The 23,869-nt window shown below is 43.8% G+C and overlaps 2 protein-coding genes across 3 annotated transcripts in view; one reads left to right on the top strand and one right to left on the bottom strand.

The window, feature by feature from the left end:
• The first annotated feature begins 625 nt into the window (after window positions 1-625).
• On the top strand, window positions 626-8,333 carry C10h5orf58 (similar to human chromosome 5 open reading frame 58). 2 transcript variants are annotated; one of them, XM_017597836.3, is made up of 4 exons: window positions 626-2,336; window positions 2,978-3,057; window positions 5,343-5,436; window positions 8,045-8,333. In XM_017597836.3, exons 2-4 carry the CDS (start codon window positions 3,016-3,018, stop codon window positions 8,191-8,193), a joined length of 285 nt encoding a protein of 94 aa, XP_017453325.1. In that variant the 5' UTR covers window positions 626-2,336; window positions 2,978-3,015; the 3' UTR covers window positions 8,194-8,333. The 2 variants fall into 2 exon arrangements, with proteins under 2 accessions (XP_017453325.1, XP_017453324.1); XM_017597835.3 differs by having other exon boundaries at window positions 5,340-5,436.
• A 1,555-nt stretch (window positions 8,334-9,888) lies between these two features.
• Lcp2 (lymphocyte cytosolic protein 2) overlaps window positions 9,889-23,869 on the bottom strand; it is a 46,905-nt gene continuing 32,924 nt past the window's right edge. Inside the window, exons 15-21 of the mRNA NM_130421.2 lie at window positions 22,358-22,370; window positions 21,573-21,702; window positions 19,457-19,506; window positions 15,847-15,941; window positions 15,074-15,151; window positions 13,482-13,637; window positions 9,889-11,658 (exon numbers count right to left, since the gene is read on the bottom strand). Coding sequence (NP_569105.1) covers window positions 11,536-11,658; window positions 13,482-13,637; window positions 15,074-15,151; window positions 15,847-15,941; window positions 19,457-19,506; window positions 21,573-21,702; window positions 22,358-22,370 — 645 coding nt within the window. The 3' untranslated portion in view covers window positions 9,889-11,535. The remainder of the gene's footprint in view (window positions 11,659-13,481; window positions 13,638-15,073; window positions 15,152-15,846; window positions 15,942-19,456; window positions 19,507-21,572; window positions 21,703-22,357; window positions 22,371-23,869) is intronic.

The raw sequence follows: 23,869 nt of genomic DNA, 5'->3' as shown, positions 1-23,869 counted from the left end.
ACAGCCATTATCAGGCTTCTGTCAGCAAGCACTTCTTGGCATCAGCAATATTGTGGAGGTTTGGTGTCTACAGGTAAAAAGGATCCCTATGTGGGGTGGTCTCTGGATGGCCTTTTCTTCAGTCTCTGCTCCAGTTTTTGTCTCTGCATTTCCTTTAGAGAGGAACAATTAGGGGTTAAAATTTTTGAGAGAGGTGGGTGGCCCCATCCCTCAACTGGAGGCCATGCCTGCCTACTGCAGATGGTCTCTACAGGTTCTAGCTCCCCTTTGTTGGCTATTTTGGCTAATGATCTTTTAAAAAATCCAGCTCAGTGGCTGGTATCCTGGCCTTGAAGACAGCCAGAAGGATGCAGAGGAAACAACAGAAGGATCAAATCACAGATACAACAAACTCTGCAGTTCTGTCATTCCTGGCTGTGGAGCCTGGAGCAGGGCAGGACTTTAGCTCTGTGAGAGTAAGCAGTTTTTTTCTATGTAACTGGAATAATAGCTCCTTCAGAGCTGTCAGAAGAGTAAAGCTCCTAACATAACACACGACACAAAGTGAGTTCACAGAACACCCTTTGTCAATTGTCTAGTGCCTACTTATATTTTCATAACTCCTTGCACCTGAAAGAAATAAGACATCAAGTGCTTGCGTTAGAAATATTAAGCAAGGGGAATATCGGCGCAGGAAACCAATGCCACAGCACCAGGGAGAGCTGATTCAGGGAGGCTGTCTCTAGAAACTTGAAAATTTACAACTGGCGCACTGAGGATTAAGAAGCCTTAGAAAAGGAAGGAGTGTCAGGGAGCTTCTAATCCTGGATCCCCCAAACTCGTGGACACATCCCACTAGCGATATGAAGGACACTGCTGTAGGGCCCATTGGCATCAACATGCATGCACTCATGGTGAGTTACTCTTCTTGGACTTCCTTCTGTCTTTCTGATTCCATTCAGATGAAAGTCTCAGCTTGTTCTAAACAGCCCGCGACACTTTCCTGACCAATAAGAACTCATTTAAAAAAGACTGGGTTCTGACATGGCATCACGAGGCAAGCTCACATAACATAAAATATCACGCCATTTTCATTGCCCGTGGGTCCTTCTGTTGCCTTCTGGTCACATTTTATTCTACTTATACTGGTGATGTGCTTTTAAAAGTAAATTTAAAAGGGGTGAGGCTTAAGATGTGATAGTAATACTAGCATACCAGGTACCGTAATAATATAGGTTACAATAGGCTGTCTTATGTTAACAATGACTGAAACTTAGCCCATGCCTCTCCCAAGGAAACCCAATGAGGAAATGAAGGCGAAGAAGAAGAAAAGATAACTCTTGTAGAGACGCACAGCTAGCTAGCTAGCGTCAGGACTGACTCTCAGTTCTTCTATGTCTTTCTCATCTATTTAACCAAGCATCAGACAAATTTGACATTGTTAAACTGAAGATAAACAAAACACAAAGTGACCATCAGGCTGTGTTGTGGGTTGCCGCCAGGAAGGCACTAGGTTCGATAAGGCTCACCTGTACTGCAGGAGAGGCTTGGGGATATCAGAATGCCCTTGTACGTCATGCTGGAGACCTAAGATCTCAGCAGGTCTGAGATAATAACTCAAAGCACCATGTCAAACACTTGGGGCAATTTCTAAGCATGTAGTGGCAGGGATTCCTCTTGGAATCAAGCACAGATGGCTTCAATCCCAGCTTCTCCACTTGGCAAGAAACCACTGAATCTGTCGGCTCATCTGTATCCTACTCATCTGAAAAATTTATAAGACGGATACCAGCAAACTGTTACAGGACAGTTAATATCTGTCAAACCGCTCTGATGAATTATCTCACTTAGCCTTCAAAATACTTTTCCAAGATATTGTTATAGCTCCTTAAGATGGGGATGGGGATTTGGTCTCAGAAGAGTTACACGGTTTATCTAGTTTAGGCTTCAAACCAAAATGGTCAATCTCGAATCAGCCCTTAACTCCACTGCACTGCACTGTGGAAATTAAATAACAGGTAAGGGTTATAAAGCTGGCACCTAGGAAGTAAAAATGTCAAGGCCTTATTGGTACCCTCAGAAGGAGTCACTGGCAGCCTAGAATCCACAATTTTCCATTGAGTCTCTTATTTAAGACTACAATTCCCAGAATGCTATGGCTGTAGAAATCATCCAATCAGAATGCTGGGGGATAGACGGTGGCCAATCGGGTAATCAGAGACACTGGCCAATCAGGAAGTATAGCCTGGATTTCCCGCCCTCTCTCCTCACTTATGGTTGAGTTGGCTGACTGTTGAAAGTTTTATCCTCACCAGGTCCGTTGACAACGCTTTTATTTGCGGTGGTGAGTTGGAAAGGTGAGGATTATTCGAAGCTGTTCAGTAACCAAGCTAACTTCCGGGCAGCGGAGTGGGTGGAGGAGGGGCACCCAGAGGGTGGACAAGGCCTGTGCAAACTTTCAGAAACTGCCCAGCAGTGGAAATTTCCAGGCTGCCTTTGGCCCAGCCTCAGCCGCTGTGCCGGCGTTGTGCACTGGGAACTTGGTGATCCCCAGAGAGTAGAGGTCCTCAGAATCTTCTCTCGAAACCCTCTATTGAGGTTGAGGGCCCTGGCAGAACCCTGTAGGCAAGTGCATTAGTGATGTCATGCCCTCAGTATGTATCATGTTCACTTCTGACATGGCCTAGTCTTCTGGGTGTGAATCTTCAGTGCCCCGTTAGTTTCCATTTGAATAACAATAAGGCTGAGGTGTGGCCTGCCTTGTGGGACTCCAGCATCCTAAATGCTCTGACACTGTCACTCACCTACCCAGTGGGTGGAGCTCAGGACATTCCGATTTATTTAGTTCCGTTTTTGTGTTTTATTATTATTTATTTGATTTTATATTTATTATTTAAAACTATGTTTCTTACTACACCCCCCCCCCCAAATACGAACGAATCCTGGATTTGGCGTGTGCAAGTGAGATTGTTATTGACGTTCTTGTTTTAATATTCAGGATCTTAGAGGTTGATCCAAAGTGTGTATCACTCCTTAATGTCTGGAGAAGAAAAGAATTATTCATCTGCCGTGAAGGAGGTGAGGGAAAATAGGATAAATGACTGTAATTCAGGAAAATACAAAGACAAGAGCTTTGTAATGGTTCATTTGATCTCCTTATCCTGCACAAACAATCCTGACCTATAACTGCCCAGGAACAGTCTGGGCTAATTGTGGCTTATTTTTCAAGTCATTTTGAGGAGTTTGACTAAAAAGCTACTTAATATCTTGTGAGCCATCTCTCTGGAGACGGTCTTGGTTAGAGATATTTAATGTACGACGTGGTGGTTTATCCAGGTGCTTCCTTTATCCTCCCTCCACATTTTAGTTTTTAGTGTGTGCTTGCCGGGAGCCATAACAGGACAAGCTAATAACTAGCAGGTGATCATCCTGAGATGGCCAGCCTCGGATTATTATATAATCTGTGACTGGTTCGCCGTTATTAAGAAAGGCTGTAAGGGATTCGTTTTAGGAAAGATTCCTGCTATTAAAATGCTTTTCCTGTTGTTATTATTAAACATATATAACAATCATTAAGTAATAGTCCACCCCTTTGGAGCAGATCTCTGTAGATCTCCGAAGATGTCTCATACTGATGCTATACAGACAAATAGAAGACTTCTTAAGTCTTAATGATGATCCTATAAGTATTCCTAAAGTTATATCAGTGATTATTAAGCTCTTTTTTAGTGGGAATGCTATTAAGTTTCTTTCTGATAGTCAAAACTGCAGTGAGAACTCTGCCAGTCTCCCAGGTGTCACCAGTTAATTGCTCTTAGTAACCAGACTCTCTCCTACTCAGAGCCCATTCCAAGAGGTGGTAAGACAATTAACCAAAGGTCATAAAAAGGGAACTAACGATTTATTATAGGTGCTAGGACAGATGATAAAAGATTGACTGGGTTTATCTATAGAAAACTGCACTAATAACTTAGTTATGGTTTTAAACCTTCAGTGAACCTGTGGAGCTGTGACCGGTGATGGATGTTTAGCCAGATAATTACTCCTAGTGGATATGCATGTAAACATTCTCTGGTGTACACTTCTATTTCATTTTATGATTTGATTTTTCATATGAACTTGTGATGAACTTTGTGACATGTGATCATGTCTTCTGAGAGATGTTTAAGTGCTGAGGACAAAGAGAAGAAAGACAGAAGGACAGACACAGAAGGACAGAGCTGGACAGGACTGAGCTGGAGGGAACTGAGCTGAAGAGTCAGGACTGAGTGAAGGAGAACTGAACTAAAAAGATCTGGGCTGAGAAGAAATGCAGAGTGGAATAGCTTAGAGGCTATAGGTAACATAAGAGAGCAATGTGCAGAATGTGGAGGAAAAGGGGAAAAAAGAAGAAGCTGGAGAGAGCAGAAGGAGCAGGCAGGTTTCTCCTTACCATGGGACAGAACAGGCTATTTCTCAATAGCAAGGCAGGCTTAGTCTTATTAAAAGGCTTTTCTCTTACAAACTTGGGTTTAATCCACTTAGCATCAAAAGGGTAGAAGCTATTTCTCTCTATATATAATAATGATTGGAGCTCATCTTTCATCCAGAATGAGTGAGTTCTTTCTGCACCATGCTTGATCTTTTGCTCCATATGCATTTGTAAATATGGATGTCTGTGTAAGTAAGTATGTAATTGTGAGAACCTATGCATGTGTGTGTGTAAGAATGTAATTGTGAGAATGTATGTAAGCTGGACCCAACTGGTTTGAGTGGAAATGTATAAAAGAACATTTATGTATATGAAATTATATACATTTATGAATATTTGGCTATGTAAAAGTTTTTTCTTCTGCAAGTGCTAGTCACTTCTCTTGGTTCAATAGTAGTTTTTGCTCCAAACTTCCCCCTAGCCTGACAAGCAAGAGGCATAGGGACAAAAGGGAAAAGGCTCTAGCAATTAATTCTTATGGATGTGGCTTGGTTTAAGAAAAACCCCAAGAATTCCACTTGTAATTGTGGAAAAACAAAACAGGTTGATGTTTTCCTGGGTATAAGAAAAGAAAATATCTTTAGTTCTGAGATAACAATTTTTTCTTTTATAAATTACCTAAATTTTTAAAAACATTAAAATACACATAAGTATGTGCATTTGTGCTATGTGTTGCATGGGTGTCTGAAGAGGCCAGAAAAGGACGTTGGTTCCCCTGGAGCTGGAATTATGGGCAGTCATGGGGGACCGATGCCCAGTGTGAGTGCTGGGAACTGAATTTAGGTTGAAGGAGCTATAAGTGTGCTTGGCTGCTGAGCCATCTCACCAACCCCCCTCCCCCTGTAAATAGCTCTGACTCTGTACCTCGCTTCTGTTTCTCTTTTATAAGCAGACATTTAAGAATAACCATCATGACCACAAGCAAAAAGTGGAAGCCATGATTAAGAACATTAATACAATTTATTTGGAGGTGAAGAAGATGAAAGGTACGGATGGGGTCAGTCAGCATTTCTGCATACTGCTGTCATAGACGGGCTAAGCATGTGTGCACACCACCATCATAGGCTAAGCATGTCCACACACTGCTGTCATAGACGGGCTAAGCATGTCTGCATACCACCATCATAGTCTAAGCATGTGTGCACAGTGCTGTCATAGACAGGCTAAGCATGTCTGCACACTGCTGTCATAGACGGGCTAAGCATGTCTGCACACTGCTGTCATAGACAGGCTAAGCATGTCTGCATACAACCATCATAGGCTAAGCATGTCTGCATACCACCATCATAGGCTAAGCATGTCCGCACGGTGCTGTCATAGAAGACATGCTAGAGCCAATTTGTACTTCAACTGTGGTATTCTCCCTAAGTGTCCCATTAAGAAAGATGTACAATATAGTCTGAACTATATGTTTGAAGGTGCTAGGCCTGATTTCTGACACCAGCAAGCTTCTTACCTTATCTAACCTTTCTGAATGTACCTCCCACCCTTTCCCTCAGCACAGTTATGTGCCTGTATCTCATTCTGCAAAAGTCAGTGTCCTCACCCATGAGTCCTCACGGAGCTTGCTGAGGGTATGCCAGGTTAAAAGTTTGACTCTGTAAGCAAAGTGCTTTTTACTTTAAATATATCTGTAGTGTACTAATATACATATAGGTCCTGACATTTAGTCAGTCATAAATATATTCTCTTGTTTTCTCTTAGCCATGTAAAATCTCAGTGGTTCAGTATTTCTGGAGATAAGCTCTCCCTGAGCCAGCTTGCTGGAGAACTCTCGTCAGTTAACCCAGTTCATTTTACCTGGTTTCTCCCGAGGGACTAGCTGAAATACACACCCCTACTTTCTTCATCTATAAACTATCACTATATTACATCCATCACTAGCCATGAAAACAGTATTGAGTGTAAAGTTGTTTTTGTAACTCTCAGATAATTATAGATACTCTCTGTGTCGCCTCTGAGACCTGCAAATAACAAACATGTCACGTGATGTACACCACGAGGGCAGACAATCCAAACTGGAGACAGCCTTGAAATGAACTCAGAGTTACAAAGACTTCATCGGGCCGGCTTCTCTCTATCTCTCTGCTGTGTCACGTGTACGGCTGCTCATAAGCATTGCTCCGGAGGTGGACATACACAGATACTTTCTGCCTGTGATATCTTTTTAGAATGAGATGTTACCCAGATATCCCCAGCAGCCCTCGGTCTCTTATAAATAAAAATGTGAGAGGCATGTAGCAATGCTAAGGGGCTTGCCCAGCATGCTCGAGGCCCTGAGTTCAATCTCTGGCATTGCAGAATAAAAACCTACCCCAGAAAAGGGGGGTTGCAGTAAGGGAATAACCAAGTCCTGAATAAAGAGAAAGGCAATTTACTAACTAGTAGGCTTTTGAAGTATCCGCTTCCTAATTAAAAAAAAAAAAAGAGTAAAACTAGTTAGAAGCAAATCTAAAAAAAAAAAATCCGCAAGATGGTCCACCTATAAAACTCAGCTGTGAAAAGCACCTAGATAAGTGAAATTTAAGCTTTTAAATAGTAAAGCTTTTCTCTCTAAGTTAATTTTTGGAAGGGTGGGGAGTCAGTAAGAGAGAGAAGTCTTTTGTCAGGAGCAAATAGCAGAAACTGAAAGGGGGAAACAAGCCATGCCTTTTGCTAGACAGAGGGAAACACTGACATACTCACGCCCACCCTGTCTTAGTTTGTGTTCTATTGCTTAAACACCATAGCCAGAGCAGCTTGGGGAGGAAAGCTACACCTCCCCAAGTTCCACCCTACATCTTATAGTCCAGCATGAAGGGAAGTCGGGGCAGGACCTCAAGCAAAGACCACAGGGAAGCCTGGCTTATTGGTTTGCTTCTCTTGGTTTGCTTTCTCACACACCAGGCACTGCCAGGGATGGCACCACCTACACCCACCTATCGTTGAAGAAAATGCCCCCACAGACTCATGTCCAGACCAGTCTGACATAGGCAGTTCCTCAATTGAAATTCCCTTTTCTAGATATGGCAGGTTTTTGTCACTAACAAAAATTAATAGGCACACCACCAAGGGGTGAGAGGGCCACCACAGACACACATCAAGTGAAAGAAAATGAGACCGAAGAAGGGTCGAAGACCAACGCCTGTCTTTGTAATGTCTTGTGGATGGCCTCGGTTCTTTGCATCATATGTATGTGTGAGTTAGGTAGGTTTAAGATATCCGCTGGAGAGATGGCTCAGTGGTTAGGAGCACTGATTGCTCTTCCAAAGTCCTGAGTTCAATTCCCAGCAACCACATGGTGGCTCACAATATCTGTAATGAGATCCAGTGCCCTCTTCTGGTGAGTCTAAGTGCAGCAACAGTGTATTCACATGCATTAAATAAATAAATCTTAAAAAGCAAAAGTTATATTTACACAGTGTTGTAGTGTAGGAGGAAGGCTGAGTGGATGGGCAAAGAACCTTTCTAGTCTGTTTCCACATGATACTTGTGGTTAATTCAAAAATGGGTCACCTAGGTAGGAGTGAATGATCAGTGAATGCCTGACAAAAGTCATTAGAAATTAGGACCTAGCTCCTTCTGACACTGGACACTGTCTTCTCCCTTACTCAGAACTCTCCCAGATCCTGCTCTGTGACCTCAATCTTCATTTTGGTCAGCCGAAGAAGATGAAGGACCCCAAAGAGGCAGAAACAAGTCACCTATTTGAGGACCCTGAGATTCCAGATGGAGCCCTTGCTTCCATCAGTTTATCTGATTGAACTCACTCTCTCTCTCTCTCTCTCTCTCTCTCTCTCTCTCTCTCTCTCTCTCTCTCATTTCTGGTTTTGTTGAATTCAAACTCTGGAAGAACCAAGTTTAGAATATAATTTTAAGCAGTAGTAAATTATAAGTAAGCATATCATCTTGAAAGCTATTGTTTTTGTTTTACTGCCGTCTCAGAAGGAAATTGACTCCATGATGTTGGAAGTCTGATGTCCGGAACTGGTCTATATATGTTTGCTGTGCTATACACTGGCTTCCTCCATGTGCTGGTAAAAGAAAGTGGTACAGCAGCATCACACAGCTTTGCCTTTGAGGGACCCTAAAAAGGACTGATTTTCTGTTCCAGAGAGGGACCCTGAATGGTCCAACTTTTGTAATATGTTAATCTGTGAGAAAGAGCAGAGCAGCGGCCCCAGCTGGCTTCATAAGGCTCATGGCTCAGATAGGCAAGGCTGTGGCAGAAGAATAGAGTTGAAAGGACTCAAGGCACACGTGTTGCTAGTCATGAAAACAGACTCTGAGGGTTGCAGCCATAGCAGTGCAAGAGAACACCTTATCCACAAGGCTCATTTCCCCCTTTGCCCTAAGAGATTCAAATACATTTGGTCTTAGGACATCTCCTGCTGCTTTTGTTGGTGCTGTGAGAAAAACCTGATAAGAATCAACTAAAAAGAAGGGTTGGTTTGGGTTTATATTTGGAGGAAATGCAGTTGATCTTGGCAGGGGAAGGAAAGTGGTGGACTGTGAGGTCATGCGGTATCCACCATTTTGAAGCAGGAAATGACTGTGCAGTGCTGTCCTCTGCACACTCAACCCACATTGAGAGTGTGTTTCATCCTCAGTGAAACCTCTAAAAACATCCTCACGGACACACTCTTAAGTGACTCTAAAACCCAGTTGAGTTGACAATCTTAACCATCGTAACTACCAAACGATGCTTTGAGATCTACCGTGTCCTTAATTTTCATCACCTTTAAATACTGAGTGCACTAAAGCAAGGCACAAGATGAGCTCATTCTATCACAGAACCTGTTGTATCCTGCTCCCCTCTCCCCAGGACCCAGCTCAGTTTGTCACATAATGCGGATGTTGTAAATCCCTATTGGACATCCTGCTGAGGAAACATAATACAGGCCTTTCAGCTTTCTGATTTCCAAGTGCTGGACCCTAAATTGAGAACTCCGGGTTTGTAAGGCCAAGGTTTTGTAGAACAACATCATTATTGTCATTGACTAAGTGTTTCCACATTCGACCTCCTTATCTTAGTGTGTCCTCAGTATTAACCTGGTCCCTTTAAAAACATTTGTTTAACTCATAAAGATAAAGGTATAGAATATCCTTTCCTACTTGAAATTATGTAGATCAGAAATCAAACTTTCATCAATAAAAGTCACACTGGTGCCAGGCGTCCCACGGGAACGAGACGGGAAGAACACGGGATGCCAGTGTTCAGTATGTACCGTAGTTCATGTTGCGAAACCTGAACAGTTCTGCAAATTATTCTCCCTGCACTGATGATATCTTGACAAGGCCTGCAGTGGTAAAGGGATATTCTGTGAATTGAAAATTCCTTTACTGTACGTGACCTATTGACCATCAGAGCTCAGCCTGGCCGGCCTTAAACATTCTCGGATCGTGCACTTTAGCCTGCCATTGGGCAGAGTCCCCCCCCAACACAAACTCTATTTTGCTTTAATACTGAATATATTGTTTAATTTATTGAGTGTTCATAGCCCCCCCAAAGAAGAAAACCACCTGCAACATAAAACATGTGAAGTACTGATGCGTACCCTGTGATCCCATGGCCAGCCAGTCAACACTTTCACATCTCATACCAGCTGCTGCTGGCCCAGGCAAAGCAAAATGCAAACCTTGCTGTACAGTTTGTGCTTAACAGGCATCGCTTTCAGTTCACACCATCATACTACTTCATAGTAAAACATGGCGAGTTAAACCAACACACACCAGAAGTCCACCAGTGCCTTTTGTTAAGTGTAACTTAAAAACTAAAGGAGATCTGAGGTGCTTTGAAGGGTTTAAACACCCATCTAAGAGGGACAAGACAACAGTTTTGCAACACACTTGTTGGGTTAATGAGACAGAGAACCAGAGCAGGGGTTTGGACAGGTATTCTCCAGAGGCCCACAGGTTAAGAGTCTTGACCCTCCACCAGGGTAGCATTGGGCAGTGGCGGAGCCTTAGGAGGTGAAGCCCAGTGGGGTGAAGTTAGGTCAGCAGGTAGAAGACCTTGAGGGAAATTTGCTTCTTGTCCTTTCCTTTTGTTTCCCAGCCATCACGAGATGAATAGATGGCCTCACACTCTTACTTCAATATCCTATATGAACTGTTGCAGGCCCAAAGAAACGGGAACAGGCGACCATTGGAGCAAGTCAAACTTTCTAACTGAAAACCAGCTAATACAAGTAGCATCTAGTAGGAAGGTGGGCTCCAAGTGTGTGCGTGTGCGTGTGCGTGTGCGTGTGCGTGTGCGTGTGCGTGTGTGTGTGTGTGTGTGTGTGTGTGTACAAAGCAGTGCTCATCTTCCCAGGAGACCTTCAGTACTATGAAATGCTTTTCAAGGCGGGAGAGGAGGGAGCCCACCGTGGATATAGACATGGAGGACTGTGATAGAAAAGCAACAGAAACCCCCGTGTATTCAACAGCAGAGCTGCATCACCGAATCTAAGACTATTTTCTTCTTGTAAATTCAGAAATGTAGCTTACATTTGCTTTAAAACAAAAATATAACAGCACGGACCAAACAAAGTTGTCTTAAGGATCTAAAAGAGTAAAGCAAAGGACAACTTTAATCCCAGGAAGTTATCCCAACATGCACTAATCTCATTATGAAAAGAACACAGAAAAACACACCCTGTAAAACCAAATAAGAAACAATGGAGTTTTTGGAGTCTCTTAAGTAATGGCTGCCCCAAAAATGAATTTTAATCATTTTAAGTTGTGTAAAAAACAGATTGTGCCTTGGCCTGACAAAAGTTTCGTTATATATCCAGAACCATCCATTTCAGTCCTTTTCCAGCTTGTCCCACATTGTTTCTCTACTGTATAAAGTACTGTATTTTGAGGTGGATGTTCAAAATCTCATGTCTGCCATGCACTCTTAGACTTCAAACGTGAACATGATCACTTCTACACTTTATAAACATCAAAGAAAATAAATAAATCATGTGGTATTCAACAATTTTCAGATACTTTACAGGACAGGGCAGAACTCAGGGCCCATATTGACAGTCTGTTTTAGTCCTGGTGTCCGTTTGCTCAGGTCAAGCTCTTGCCACACCGATGACAGAGTCAGGAAGGCTCGTTTCTTGGGTAACTTGCTACAGACAGCCTGCAGCATGTGTTAGTGTGCACTGGTATCTAGACCCTCGGTTTTTTCCATCAATGAGTAACAGTGGCATTTTCCTGAAGTAGTCAATAATATCTGATACAGACAGGAAGTCCTGGAAAAATCAAATGGGTAGATAAGTTATCAGTGGAATGGACAGTATGCATTTCATAATTATGTTTTTTTTAATCTGCGTCAATTCGGGGAAGTTGTAGGAAGAGTAAAATTTGTCAGGTATTTGAGAGATTTCCTTCTCAATAGCCAACCAACTGTCAGTAAGAGAAGTGTTATGTTGAGCCAAAGAGGTGACTCTGCTTAAAGGCCTGATGACTTCATGTCAATCCCCAGGACCACATGGAGGAAGGACAAAACTTCTATCCGTATCCTATTTCCACACATGTGCCGTGGTGCATACAAAAGATTTTTTTAATAAAAAATGTTAACCCCTATAGTGGCTCATTTACTCCCAAATATTTCCATCATGATACCTGGCAGCTTAGTATTGGTCTCTGGGTTTCATTTCTTGGGTTTCTGAATCCCCATGGCACAACAATGCAAACTTAGGAGGTGGTCACACAGGTCATCCCTGGAGGTGAAGCTTTAGCACACTGTAACTGCCCTTCCCTGTCACCTCCACATTCTCAATGTGGAGCAGCCAATTCACAATGTGCTCAGCAGCCAAGTCTTTGGACCTCCCAGGCCAAAGAGACTGGTCCCATTCATCCCCCTAGATGTTCTAAGACAAGCTGCCCAGGTACCTTCCGCCAAGGAAACAGGTATGTTCATGCTAGACCAAGAGAAATACTGGAAGGTGACGCTGCCTCTGGAGAGATTATGCAGCCCTGTCCATGGGGAGCAAGTGACCCAGACTTTTGATCAAAATCATGTTTCTTCCACTCAGCATTGCCACTGGTGGGAAGTATTCGGATTGTAGTCATCAGTGAACTGTTCTCATTCTGTAGATGTTTCATTCAGCTGGGTTCCTAAGGGTAACCTTAGAAAATGTCCTAAGACATTACATTTGTTAGTTCCCTCTGCAAAGGCAGCCTAGTTTTATCTTCACATCAAAAAACTGGCCAAACAAGAACGCTCCTTTGGCAATACGGCCATCTCTCAGAGCCAAAAGGCTCAGGTTAGCCAGAGATGCCCTGCGGATCCCAGTAACCACTAATCTAGGCTGCTCAGCTTTCTCAATGGGATTTTAAATTAAAAGTTTGTTATTGATGTATGTGTCTGTGCCTGCTTGTCTGTGAACTCACCGTGTGAGTGCAGATGCCCACAGACACCAGAGGAAGGCGTCAGAGCCCCTGAAACTGGACTTAAAGGAGGTTGTGAGCCACCCAATGCAGATCCTGGGAATAGAACCCCTATCTTCTGCAAGAGTAGTAAGTTCTCTTAATTCTGAGCCATTTCTCCAGCCCATCTTACGGTATTTTAAATATTGTTTATAGAAGTACCAAAATCTTATACCAAAATTAGGTCACAAGAAGTCAAAACAGAAGATACTGCCTCTGACACTTCCTAAATGTATTTTTTATCATCATCATCATCATCATCATCACCATCATCATCATCATCATCATCATCATCATCATCATCATCATTATTATTATTATTATTATTATTATTATTTTAAATGTTAGACTTTGGGGTCAGAGATAAGTTCAGTGCTTGGACCTGACTGGCGAGCACAAGGCCCTAGGTTCAGTCCTAAGCATCACAAACAGGTGAACACCTATGACGTTGGATTACTTAGAGTGAAAATCCAAGAAAGACTCCTATAGTGGAGCTAGTCATGCGTAGTGCTTTCCTTTTTCCTTCCTCCTTCAATGGAGGGCCTCACTAACGTTGTTTAACAGCATAACTGCTAAATAGCACGTGATTCAGCCTGCTCTACGGTATGGAATTTGGGCAAAGAATGAAGATGTAAGGCCTTACCTCTTTTCCCCGAAGCCCAGTACCCAACAAATAGACTTGACTTTCCTCCTGGTAACGGATCTGGATGTTGTAAACTTTGTCTTTGTACAACACCATGAGGACATATGGATTGTTCACTGTCTTCTTAGAGCTGTCTCTAACCAGGAAGGTGCCATCCTAAAAGAATAGGGGCTCGCTATTAGTGGGAGCAATGAAAGTCAGTCCTTCTGTACCGTCTAAGAGACGAGCCTCTAGGGCCCTGCTAAAGCTGTCATGGTGTCAGGTGACACTGAGTCCTCCTCATGGCTGGGGATGTTCCTCGCTCCTTTGATTATTCAAAAGGACAACTGAGATTGTATCTGAGGTTTGAGTATCTCTGAAGTGTATTAATATAAAATATTTTTTTCAGTAGTAAAAACAAAAGATCAGTGAGTGGATAAAAGATCATAAGAAATAAGGTGGCTCACTTTCTATATAGCTACTCATTTCTGTTGACTGGCTAGCCCCCCCTTTCCACATTCCCACACGGAACGCACCATTTGCCTGTGAGATGGACACTCCTCTACTCCAACCTGAACAAAAGTGAACGTGGGCTTTCTACATTCTTGTCACCTTTTCCCCAGTACTTACAGGGCCTGAGATTTGCTCTGTACTTTAAATTTTCCTACAAGAATAATTGCAATATAATGCAGCATGACAAAGACCTAATATTAAAATAGAGCTAATTAGTAAGACCCATGTAAATCACTCCTTCCTCTATGTATTTAATTAGAACGGGTTTTAAATAGCCATCAATATTCAATAACAGCGTTCCTTTGTTCCTTTGATTCGGAGTTAATTGAGCTGGTCAGAACATGTCTGGTAAAAGGACTTCCCACTGGACCAGAGAATCAGAAGCTTGGCTTGAGTTCAGAATCACCTGGAGAGTATGAAGACTCCTTCAGCCCCCGCTGTACTCCCTAAGACTCAGGAATCCAGATTAAAAACAAAACAAAACAAAAACAAAAACCAACTCCTCCAGGGGATCAAATCTGCTGCTGAGACTGAAAATAGTTGTTGTGGCCTCAACAGTGTGAAACATCTTTCACACTGTTGTCCTCCCATCTCTGGTCAAGAGACTTAGAGTTATTGGTCAGTACTGGACCTGCTTAAGACTTTATAATATCAAAAGACTAGCTAGAAATTTCTAGAAGGCTTTGCAGATATGCCTTTAACATGAATCTTTCTCATGAACTTGGGCGATAACAGGGTGTTAAGAGGAAGATGAACTAGTGAGATTTCTGAAATGTTACATGATTCATTTGATTTCCCACCCCCTCCACAAAGAGACACATTCATTCATTGATTCATTCATAAAACTACCTAATATGTGCCAATGGATACACGAGTACCTTAATTTAGAATTTTTGCTAGACAAGTGATGGACGGCCACTCAGAGAAAGGGTTCTATGGATGCTAGCAAGTAGGATGGACGCATGGACTGGTCTTAAAGGAACAGCGCCTGGCAGCGGGAGCAGTAGCTGGCTCACACTGGAGACCCAGTGTGTGTCAATAACCTGTTCCTCTCCCCACTAACATTTATACCTGCATGACAATACGTGGTAGAAAGGTACCTGGTTTATCTTCCTCAGAGCAGCTTCTGCCTCTGGCCGGGTAATATAAGAGACATACCATTCTTCGTCTAATGGAGACTACAAAAAGAAATTTTTAAAAAGCACTGTAAGTTCTGTAGTTACAAAAACAAAGCAAAAAGGAAAAAAACCAACTAATAATTCCCATAAATCACCACCTCAGTTCTCTGAGGTCTGAAACATTTGTTTTCTTGACCAGAATCACTTAGAAGGGGCTGCAGGGAAGGTGTTTTGTGTGGACTGCTTTCTTATCATGTCACTGACTGCAAAGGCATTTGTGAAGGAGCCCCCCTTATTAATGGAACCTTTCTTCCTGAAAGACAGAGACAGAGGAACTTCTTCAGCTTATTACATCATAGCAACATACTTAATGAAAACTCTGTCCTAATGGAGCGGCTAAGAGAATTCCATATTTAAGGCTAGAAACCAAGAAACAGATGGAAAAAATAGGATTATGCTTTTTCATTTCTTAATGCCCCTGGAAGGCTGTACGAGAACACTAAAGGACACATTAGTTCTTGTCTACATCTCCCCTCAGTCTTTGGTTTATTGTGTGCAATGCAGTGGATCCAGGATGGGGCCTCACACACTCTCGGGCAAGGGTTAGACCGCTGAGTGACACAGATGCTCTTTGAATTGAATGGTAACAACGAAATTCTAACCGAGAACACAAATACAGCAGAACAGCCAACTACAGCTTCTTAAAGTCCCTTTGCTAGAGAAAAAGGCAAACAAAGCAGAAACAGCTGCATTACCTCTTCTTCCCCAGGAGATGGAGGCTGAGGCCTGTTTGGAACTGGTAAAGGTAAGTTTCTGACTTCATTTCTGACAGGTGGCCTGCTGCTGGGACCTTCGAAGCAAAGTATTTTGAAGATTAATTTCCCATCAGCCATTGTTTCCATGTTTCATAACACATTCATCATGAAGGCTCCCATAGAGTAATTCATTTCTCAAGAAAAAGAGGTTGGAAAAATAATTTCCATCTCTAAAGCTACAAGGGCTGCTTGGGTAGTGTTCTGTACCAAGCTGCGGAAACTTGGAGAGAAGAGATCCCAATGCTTCAGTGATCCCCTAAACATGCAAGCAACATCATGTGTTTCCCTAAACATGCATACAACATCATGTGATCCCCTGAGCATGTGTACGACATCATGCGGTCCCCTAAACATGTATACAACATCATGTGATCCCCTAAACATGCAAACAACATCATGTGGGCCCCTGAACATGCATGCAGCATCACACGGGCCTGCTTTTAAGAACAGCCACAATTGTTTTACTCTGTGCCTCAGGAAGAACCTGCAAAGAGCAGGCCCTTCGTCGGTGCCTGCCACACCAGCACACATGGATCCTTTCCCAACAGCTTGCATTGGCAGCAGCAAAGAGGCAATTATGTTCTCAGTTCCCAGAAAGAAAGGAAGTGCTTCAAGAATACCGCTAGGTTTACAGCCAATGTTTGCTGTGGTTTTTCTGTTTGTTTGGGTTCTGCAGCGTCCTAAGATTAGAACTGTTGGCTTAACGGACACCACAAACTTATCTGCTCAGCCAGGAGCTTGTCACAGAGCCTATGTATGCTTCCTTCATTCTAAGACTCTCTTCTTGTGTAGAGTTAACTTAAAATCTAGAGGAAAGTTCCTCAGCTTGGGAAATGTTTGCCTGTGTTGACTATGGGTGCCAAGTTGGTTTCTGTGTTAGGCCAGCTGAAAAGAGCTGAAAGGTCCTATTATCTAGAATGTTCTCTCATTCTTCTGTTATTCACTCACTCATTCATTCATTCATTCATTCATTCATTCATTCATTCATTCGACGAATGTTGCTTAGCATGACTCTACCTAGATTTAAATAAGGCATTCTCTGTCTGCTATGTTTAATCTCCAGGGCCAAGAGACCAAAGGGGCAGAGCTTCTTTTGCATGTGAAGCTTAGAGTCTGAGCAGATTCCATGCAGGAGAGGCAGGGCTGAGACTTAAGGCCTGTGTTTCCCAAACCTTGCCTAAGTATGAACCCCTAAGGCACTGCTCCAGGAGTCCCTGGAATCCCCATGCATCAAAGCACCCCAGGTGCTTCTGCACCAGGATCCACTGAGGAAAGGATGTGCTATTAAAACAGCAAGCTTGAAGAACTGAGAAAAGTTGGGGTGAGTAGACAACTGCACCCCCACATGACAAAAAAAAAAACTCAACCTTGAGCTTTAATACCCGCCACTGGGCCAGCAGTGGCTCTCACACCGGGAATGATGTCCCCACCAGAAGGAATGCTTGTGTAAATTAGATGTGTTACTAGGCTGTTGATCAAACGTACTAAAGTCATTTTATATTTAAAATCTACTTCTGCATGTCGACCATGACATTTTTTCTTTTTTTCTTTATTCACCTCTCATGTAAACCATCACGACTGCAATTTCCTCTCCCTCTACTCCTCAAAGTCTCTCACCACACTTCCTGTCTCCCCCAGATCCACTCCTCCTGTCTCCCTTCTGAAAAGTGCAGGCCACCCCAGGATATCAACCGAACTCAGCCTAAGAAGACACAGTAAGACTAGGCACAAACTGTCATATCAAGGCTGGACAAGGCAACTCAGTTTGAGGAAAAGAGTCCCAAGACCAGGAAATAGAGTCAGAGACATCCTCACTCCCACTATTAGGAGTCCCACAAAAACCCCAAGTTAAAAATCATAATATGCAGGGGACCTAACGTAGACCCACGCAGACTCCATGATTGCGGAGCCAGTCTCTGTGAGCCCTCAACTGTGGTCTACAGTCAGAGAAATTTCATAATGGTACAGATACACAGTTCTACAGCCGAACATGCACCATGACTTTTTTTTTAAGTGTCTGTTTTTCACCATAGTGTTAACATTTTAAGTCAATATTTAAGTCCTGAGCGATTTTGCTTTAACTCTTTTTTTTTTTTTTTGTTCTTTTTTTCCGGAGCTGGGGACCGAACCCAGGGCCTTGCGCTTCCTAGGCAAGCGCTCTACCACTGAGCTAAATCCCCAACCCTGCGATTTTGCTTTAAAGGCCCTATTTTTAACTTTTCTTGGAAAACAAGTCAGAGAATCTGACAGTACTAGGCCAGTTTCCAGCCACGACAAAGATCTCCTTATTTTAACATGCATTCATTCAGCTAGAACTTTAAGTTACATGTGCAGGTCTCTTGCCTTAAAATCATCCCAGGGCAGTCTCGTCTCACAGACCTTTGCTAGCATCATGGACCAATAGCATCAGCTTGCTGGAAATGCTAAGTCTCAGGGGACACCTAGCCCTTCCGAATTAGATCCATGTTTGAACATCATTCCCAGGCACCTGTGTGCACGCTCAATGTTGGGAACACTCACGGCAGACACACAGTGGCAGCAACATTGGAAATGGAAAACCTTTGTGTCAGAAACTTTTGTTGTTTTTCTGAGACATGATCTCATGTAGCCCAGAGTGGCCGAAAATTTGCTCTCTAGTTTAAGATGGACATAAACTCTTAATCCTCCTCCCATGGCCCAAGATCACAAGTATGAGCTGTCATATTTGGCTTGATTTAGAATCTCTGAGGCTGGGTTTTTGTGTGCTTCTCAGTTCACAACCTGAGAGCAGACTCCTCACTGAAACCACAAGGAAGCTATGCATTGCTTCAAGTTCTATCGAAGCCTAGGGACCAAGCTCTCGGCAGGAAGACCAGGGATAAAGCTGGCATTTGGTGATGGTGATGGTGATGGTGGTGGTGATGGTGATGGTGATGGTGATGGTGGTGGTGGTGGTGATGGTGATGGTGGTGGTGATGGTGATGGTGATGGTGGTGGTGGTGGTGATGGTGATGGTGATGGTGGTGGTGGTGGTGGTGGTGATGGTGGTGGTGATGGTGGTGGTGATGGTGGTGGTGATGGTGATGGTGGTGGTGATGGTGATGGTGGTGGTGATGGTGATGGTGGTGGTGATGGTGATGGTGGTGGTGATGGTGATGGTGGTGGTGGTGGTGATGGTGATGGTGATGGTGGTGGTGGTGGTGATGGTGATGGTGGTGGTGGTGGTGGTGATGGTGGTGGTGGTGGTGGTGATGGTGGTGGTGGTGGTGGTGGTGGTGGTGGTGGTGATAGTGATGGTGATGGTGGTGGTGATGGTGATGGTGATGGTGATGGTGGTGGTGATGGTGGTGGTGATGGTGATGGTGGTGGTGGTGGTGGTGGTGGTGGTGGTGTGTGTGTGTGTGTGTGTGTGTGTGTTTCCAACAGCCCTTGGTAACCTGCAGACATTGAATTAAGTGTTAAAATGAAGAAGGCATACACTTTAAACAAAGCCTTTGCTGAAAGGCTTTGAGACCCATTACCCTCTAACCCCATGGACATGTTACTAGGCAGAGATCACAAGTGTACAAACCTTGAGAGAAGTATGATGGCAGGGAGGCACTCTGCTGAAAGCCAATGTTACTGTAGAAACAGAGAAGAGAACAAGCTTTAAATTGGGGTAGGGTGATGGGACCCACACGGGTAGCTGGGCTGAAGAAGCCAGGCTGTAGATGCTTCTTGCATTGTCACTGCTGCCCTCCACACACCGCTGGCGTCATGGAAGGGCGGCTGAGGAGGAAATTATTTGATATACTGGTGTCCCAAGATGACTAACTCTAATACGTCTCACTAGCCAAAGGCAATCAGTAAACATAAAGCTTATAAACTAAATGTAAAAATTACTTTTTAATTGGGGTTTGAGGGTCTATAAAATGGCCAAAGAAGGAGGACACTGTGACAGGCATGCGGGGGAACAGTGAATCCCCAGGAGGTGCTGGTCTGCAGAGAGAAAGGGAGTCAGGATGTGGGGAGAGAGTGCCGGGCGGGCTCTGCCACATCAGAGCAACAACGTTTGCAAGGCTGAGAAGGGAAACCTACGGTGAGCCTGGAACACTACCTCTCCCTCTGTGCCAAGCACTAGCACCAACCAACCTAGCCCAAATCGTCCAAGTCTGCTCTGTACACCTAATCTTCTTGGCAGTTTTCAGGAATGGAAGACAGGGCTAGAGCTGTGTGTAGGATAATGCAAACCATTGGACACAGCAGTAGAGAAAGCCAGAGGGAGAAGGGAACGGAGAGAACTGAAGGCATGGGGACCCTGGGCAAAGGGAGGCCTTTAGGAATTTCCCCGGAGAGTTGGCAGGGGTGGGCAGGTCATGCTGTTGGTTCTGTTTTCTGTCTGCAAGGTGAGGAGATGGCTTCTTTTGACTACTAAAGCAGTTGGTGGGCAACTGGCCTGGGGCCTTGGGGGGCAGATGAAGTAGCCTATTGGTTCTCCTGCATAGCGTAGGGATGATCTGGGTCTTTCTTGGGTTCAGCTAGACAGGTCTTTGCGTCTGTTTCTGGTCTTATTATGACTGAGAAATAATGACAAAAAATACATCATGATGATGATGATGATGATGATGATGATGATGATGATGATGATGATGATGATGATAAAAAGATAAAAATAATCCTTCTGAGGACAGCGCCTGAGCATGGGTGCTTGGCCTCCGTCAGGGACAAGGCACATCCTCTGTTCCCCATCCACGATGGAAGAAGGACTCCAACTTCAGTTAACTTTGTTCCTAAATGTGGTTTGTTTGAAATGAGCAAGTGAAAACACCCTCCATGAGTTCATTCTCTGGGACCATTGTGGGACAAGTCAGCTCCCACTTCCCTTAAACTCCACAAACTCAGAGAAGGGCCAGCTGCTCAGGTTGTCCTCCAATCTCATCTTGCTTGTTCCCTTAGACAGCTCTGCACGGTGGCTCGTGTCTTTCTCCCTCGAGCTGCCTGGCTTTGACCATAGTGCTAAGCTGCACTGGCTGGTTGTAACTGCTGGCTTGATACAACCTAGGGTCTCCTGGGAAGACAGTCTCAACTGAAGAATTATCTAGATCATATTGGCCTGTGGGTGGATCTGTGGGGAATTGTCTTGATAGTTACTTGGGGTAGGAGGATTCGGCCCACGGTAGGTGTACCACTTCATGGGCCAGGACCTGAACTGTAGATGAATGAAAGCCAGCCAGTGCAAACAAAAGCAAGCAGGCCGTGTGGATGCACTCGTTCCTCCCTCCTCTGGACCGTGGGAATGATGTGACTAGCTGCTTGTTTTTCCCTCACGCCTTGGCTTTTCTGTTGTGTTGGACTATAACAGCAGTTCTCAACCTTCTCAATGATGCGACCCTTTAATACAGTTCCTCATGTTGTGATGACCCGCAGTCATAAAATTATTTCACCGCTATTTCAAAAGTGTAATTCCACTACTGAATTGTAATGCAAATATCTGATATGCAGGATATCTGATTTGTCGACCCTCCACCCCTTAAGGGGGTCGAGACCCACAGGTTGAGAAGCACTGGATTAGAACCTTAAATTGTAAAACAAAGCCTTCCTTCCCTGCATTTCTGCCCATCAGGGTGCTTGTCACAGCAGCCTACGTGAAGCTAGAACAGGTCACCAGGCGCTGTGCTTAGTTAGAGCTGAGTGGCACAGTCACCAACCTTTCTGAGATGGCTCCCGGCATGTGAGGCAATGGGAATGTGTTCTTGGGGCTGGGCTTGGTAGATCTCGAAGGAAATGTGTTGGAGCTCATAGAAGGTAGTGATGGGTGTGGCAAAGGCCTCTGGTGCACTGTGAGGGGAGAAGGAAAAAAAAATGAGTAGTCGGAACTAATATCCGGGACATTTAGAGTACCTTCCCAACTTAAACCAAACCCAGCTGATAGGAAGGGTGAGACGAAAATCCAGACGATCAGGCTTAATTAGCAAATGGTAGAACGATAACCTATCTAATGGTTTTTCTAGATAATTCGCCACCTCGGAATCACTTGAAATTGCTATTGTTCTGTACAGCGAATTTTCCATTTCATTTTTGAACTGCTTATTTGGCAGAAAACCATTAGTGGGAAACCTTATATATTAGAAATTATTACAATTTTTATTTTGTGTTTTTTTTTTTTGAATACCAAAACCAAACGCCATGTTGTTCATTTGCAGTTTCTGATTCTGTATCCACAAATGTTAGAGGGTATAAATCTGAGAAGAATTTCTATCAAGACATATATGAAATTGTCTGTGCAGTTAGGAATTCTGAATTATCATGCATAAACTTAAGTTCCCATTTTACTAAGGCCACGAGGTGTAGCAATTGGTATGTGTCTGTTTATGTTAATTGACATGTAGTAGTCCATACTCATTAATTCAATCTAAACAGATGGTCAGGAAAGTGAGAGACATGAGAGCTTTAAGAAATGAGAATGGAAAATGAGAAAGATCTGTGCACATACCATCATCTTCATCCTGCAAGGGAAAAACAATGAAATATATTACCGTCACAATCCAAATTCTGAGAAGACTCTCCCCAGTCAAAAAATGTGGCTGGCTCTTTCTTTAACAGTTGCAGCTTTCCATAATAGGTAAGGTGTGGAGAACTTTCTAGAGCTTCCCGCTCTTCACAACCCAGCTAGACTGTGCTAAGTGGTTAATGGTTTCTAGTGTTCACAGTCATCCAAAGACATTCCAATCTGGGGTTCCCCTCAAATGCCGAACTTGACAGAGGTTCTGAGGCTCCTAAAGGACTCGGATACAACATCATTTACTATTCTCATGAGGTTTCTAAGAGATGGGCATTTCAGTCGATTTTCTCCTCTAAGAATGGAACCCCCTTTGCAATAGAAATGATACTCGTACTTCTGAGCATTTACCACAGACAGCAGGAAAGGATTCACCCCCAAACCTGCCTGGCCCAAAGCCCCAGCCCTCTTCCTAACCCTTCTTTGCAGTATTTGCTCCTCATTTATTCTTGGTGAAGTTTACAAGGTCTCTTCCCTTACTATGTTAACTGCAGAGTCGCCTGTGAGACAGAGAAGAGAGAGGCTATCCCTCCCTCCCCCCAAAAGAAATGAGGGTCAAAAGGGATACTGCAGTGACTAGAAATCTAAGAACCAACTTGAACTGGTTAGTTAGACCAGCCCAGTGGGGATGAAGTGGTACCTTCCTCAGACCATTTTCTAAGGATAAAGTTAGTCACTGCACCCCTGGCATTAATAAAGCTTTCTACGCAAGCCAGAACCACCCATCTTAGCAATGGGTCACACAAATAAACATGCAGGAGTTCGCCCAGACTGCCACTGCTCTCCTGCACCGAGTTTGTGTCCCCTATAGCTCAGGAAGGCACAACCCTAGATTCTCAGGAGGATCAATCCATCAGAGACTGGGTGCCTCGGGGATGTGATATCAGCCTCAGTTTCCCTCTTTCATTCTGTCCCTATGTCTCTGTAGCCTGTTGCCCATAATCATCTCCTCGCCTCTTCCTAAGACATTCCTGGGACTGGAAGGACAGTGGAGCAACCCAGTCCATGTTCTCTGTACCATTCAAGGACTGTCACAGCTCTCACTGCCTTTAAGAAGTCACCCTTGGCTCTGATCCGTAGAGCTCCTTCTCTTCCATTAGCCCACATAGACCATTCCATGATGGTGTGCAGTTATGCCTGTGAAATGTTGGGGTGTCTGTCTCCATAATAGTTCAACAAATATATCATCTAACATAGAGCAACAGAAACACTAGCCATTGTTGGCTGAGCATCTGATCAGAAGAAGGCATCTATGGTGGCCATCAATAAAAGCAAAGCCTGGAGCCAGCAAGATGGTGCAGTGGGTAAAATGCACATGCCACACAGAGCCCGATGGGTGGAAAGAGAAACCCAACTCCACAGAATTGTCCTTTGGCCTGCATATGCATGCTGTGGTGCGTGTGCAATGCCCCACCCTATAGAGAGATACAATACTAAGAATAATAC

Source organism: Rattus norvegicus, chromosome 10 (assembly GCF_036323735.1).
Source record: "Rattus norvegicus strain BN/NHsdMcwi chromosome 10, GRCr8, whole genome shotgun sequence".
NCBI classification, from domain to species: Eukaryota; Metazoa; Chordata; class Mammalia; order Rodentia; family Muridae; genus Rattus; species Rattus norvegicus.
This window is presented reverse-complemented; position numbering and strand designations above follow the sequence as displayed.

Bases quoted from the DNA above. Each gene is read 5' to 3' on its own strand.
- C10h5orf58 (XM_017597835.3), top strand. From the start codon at position 3,016: ATGTCTGGAGAAGAAAAGAATTATTCATCTGCCGTGAAGGAG. The intron at 3,058-5,339 runs GTGAGGGAAAAT...CTCTTTTATAAG, and splicing joins ATTCATCTGCCGTGAAGGAG to CAGACATTTAAGAATAACCA. The intron at 5,437-8,044 runs GTACGGATGGGG...TCCCTTACTCAG, and splicing joins GGAGGTGAAGAAGATGAAAG to AACTCTCCCAGATCCTGCTC.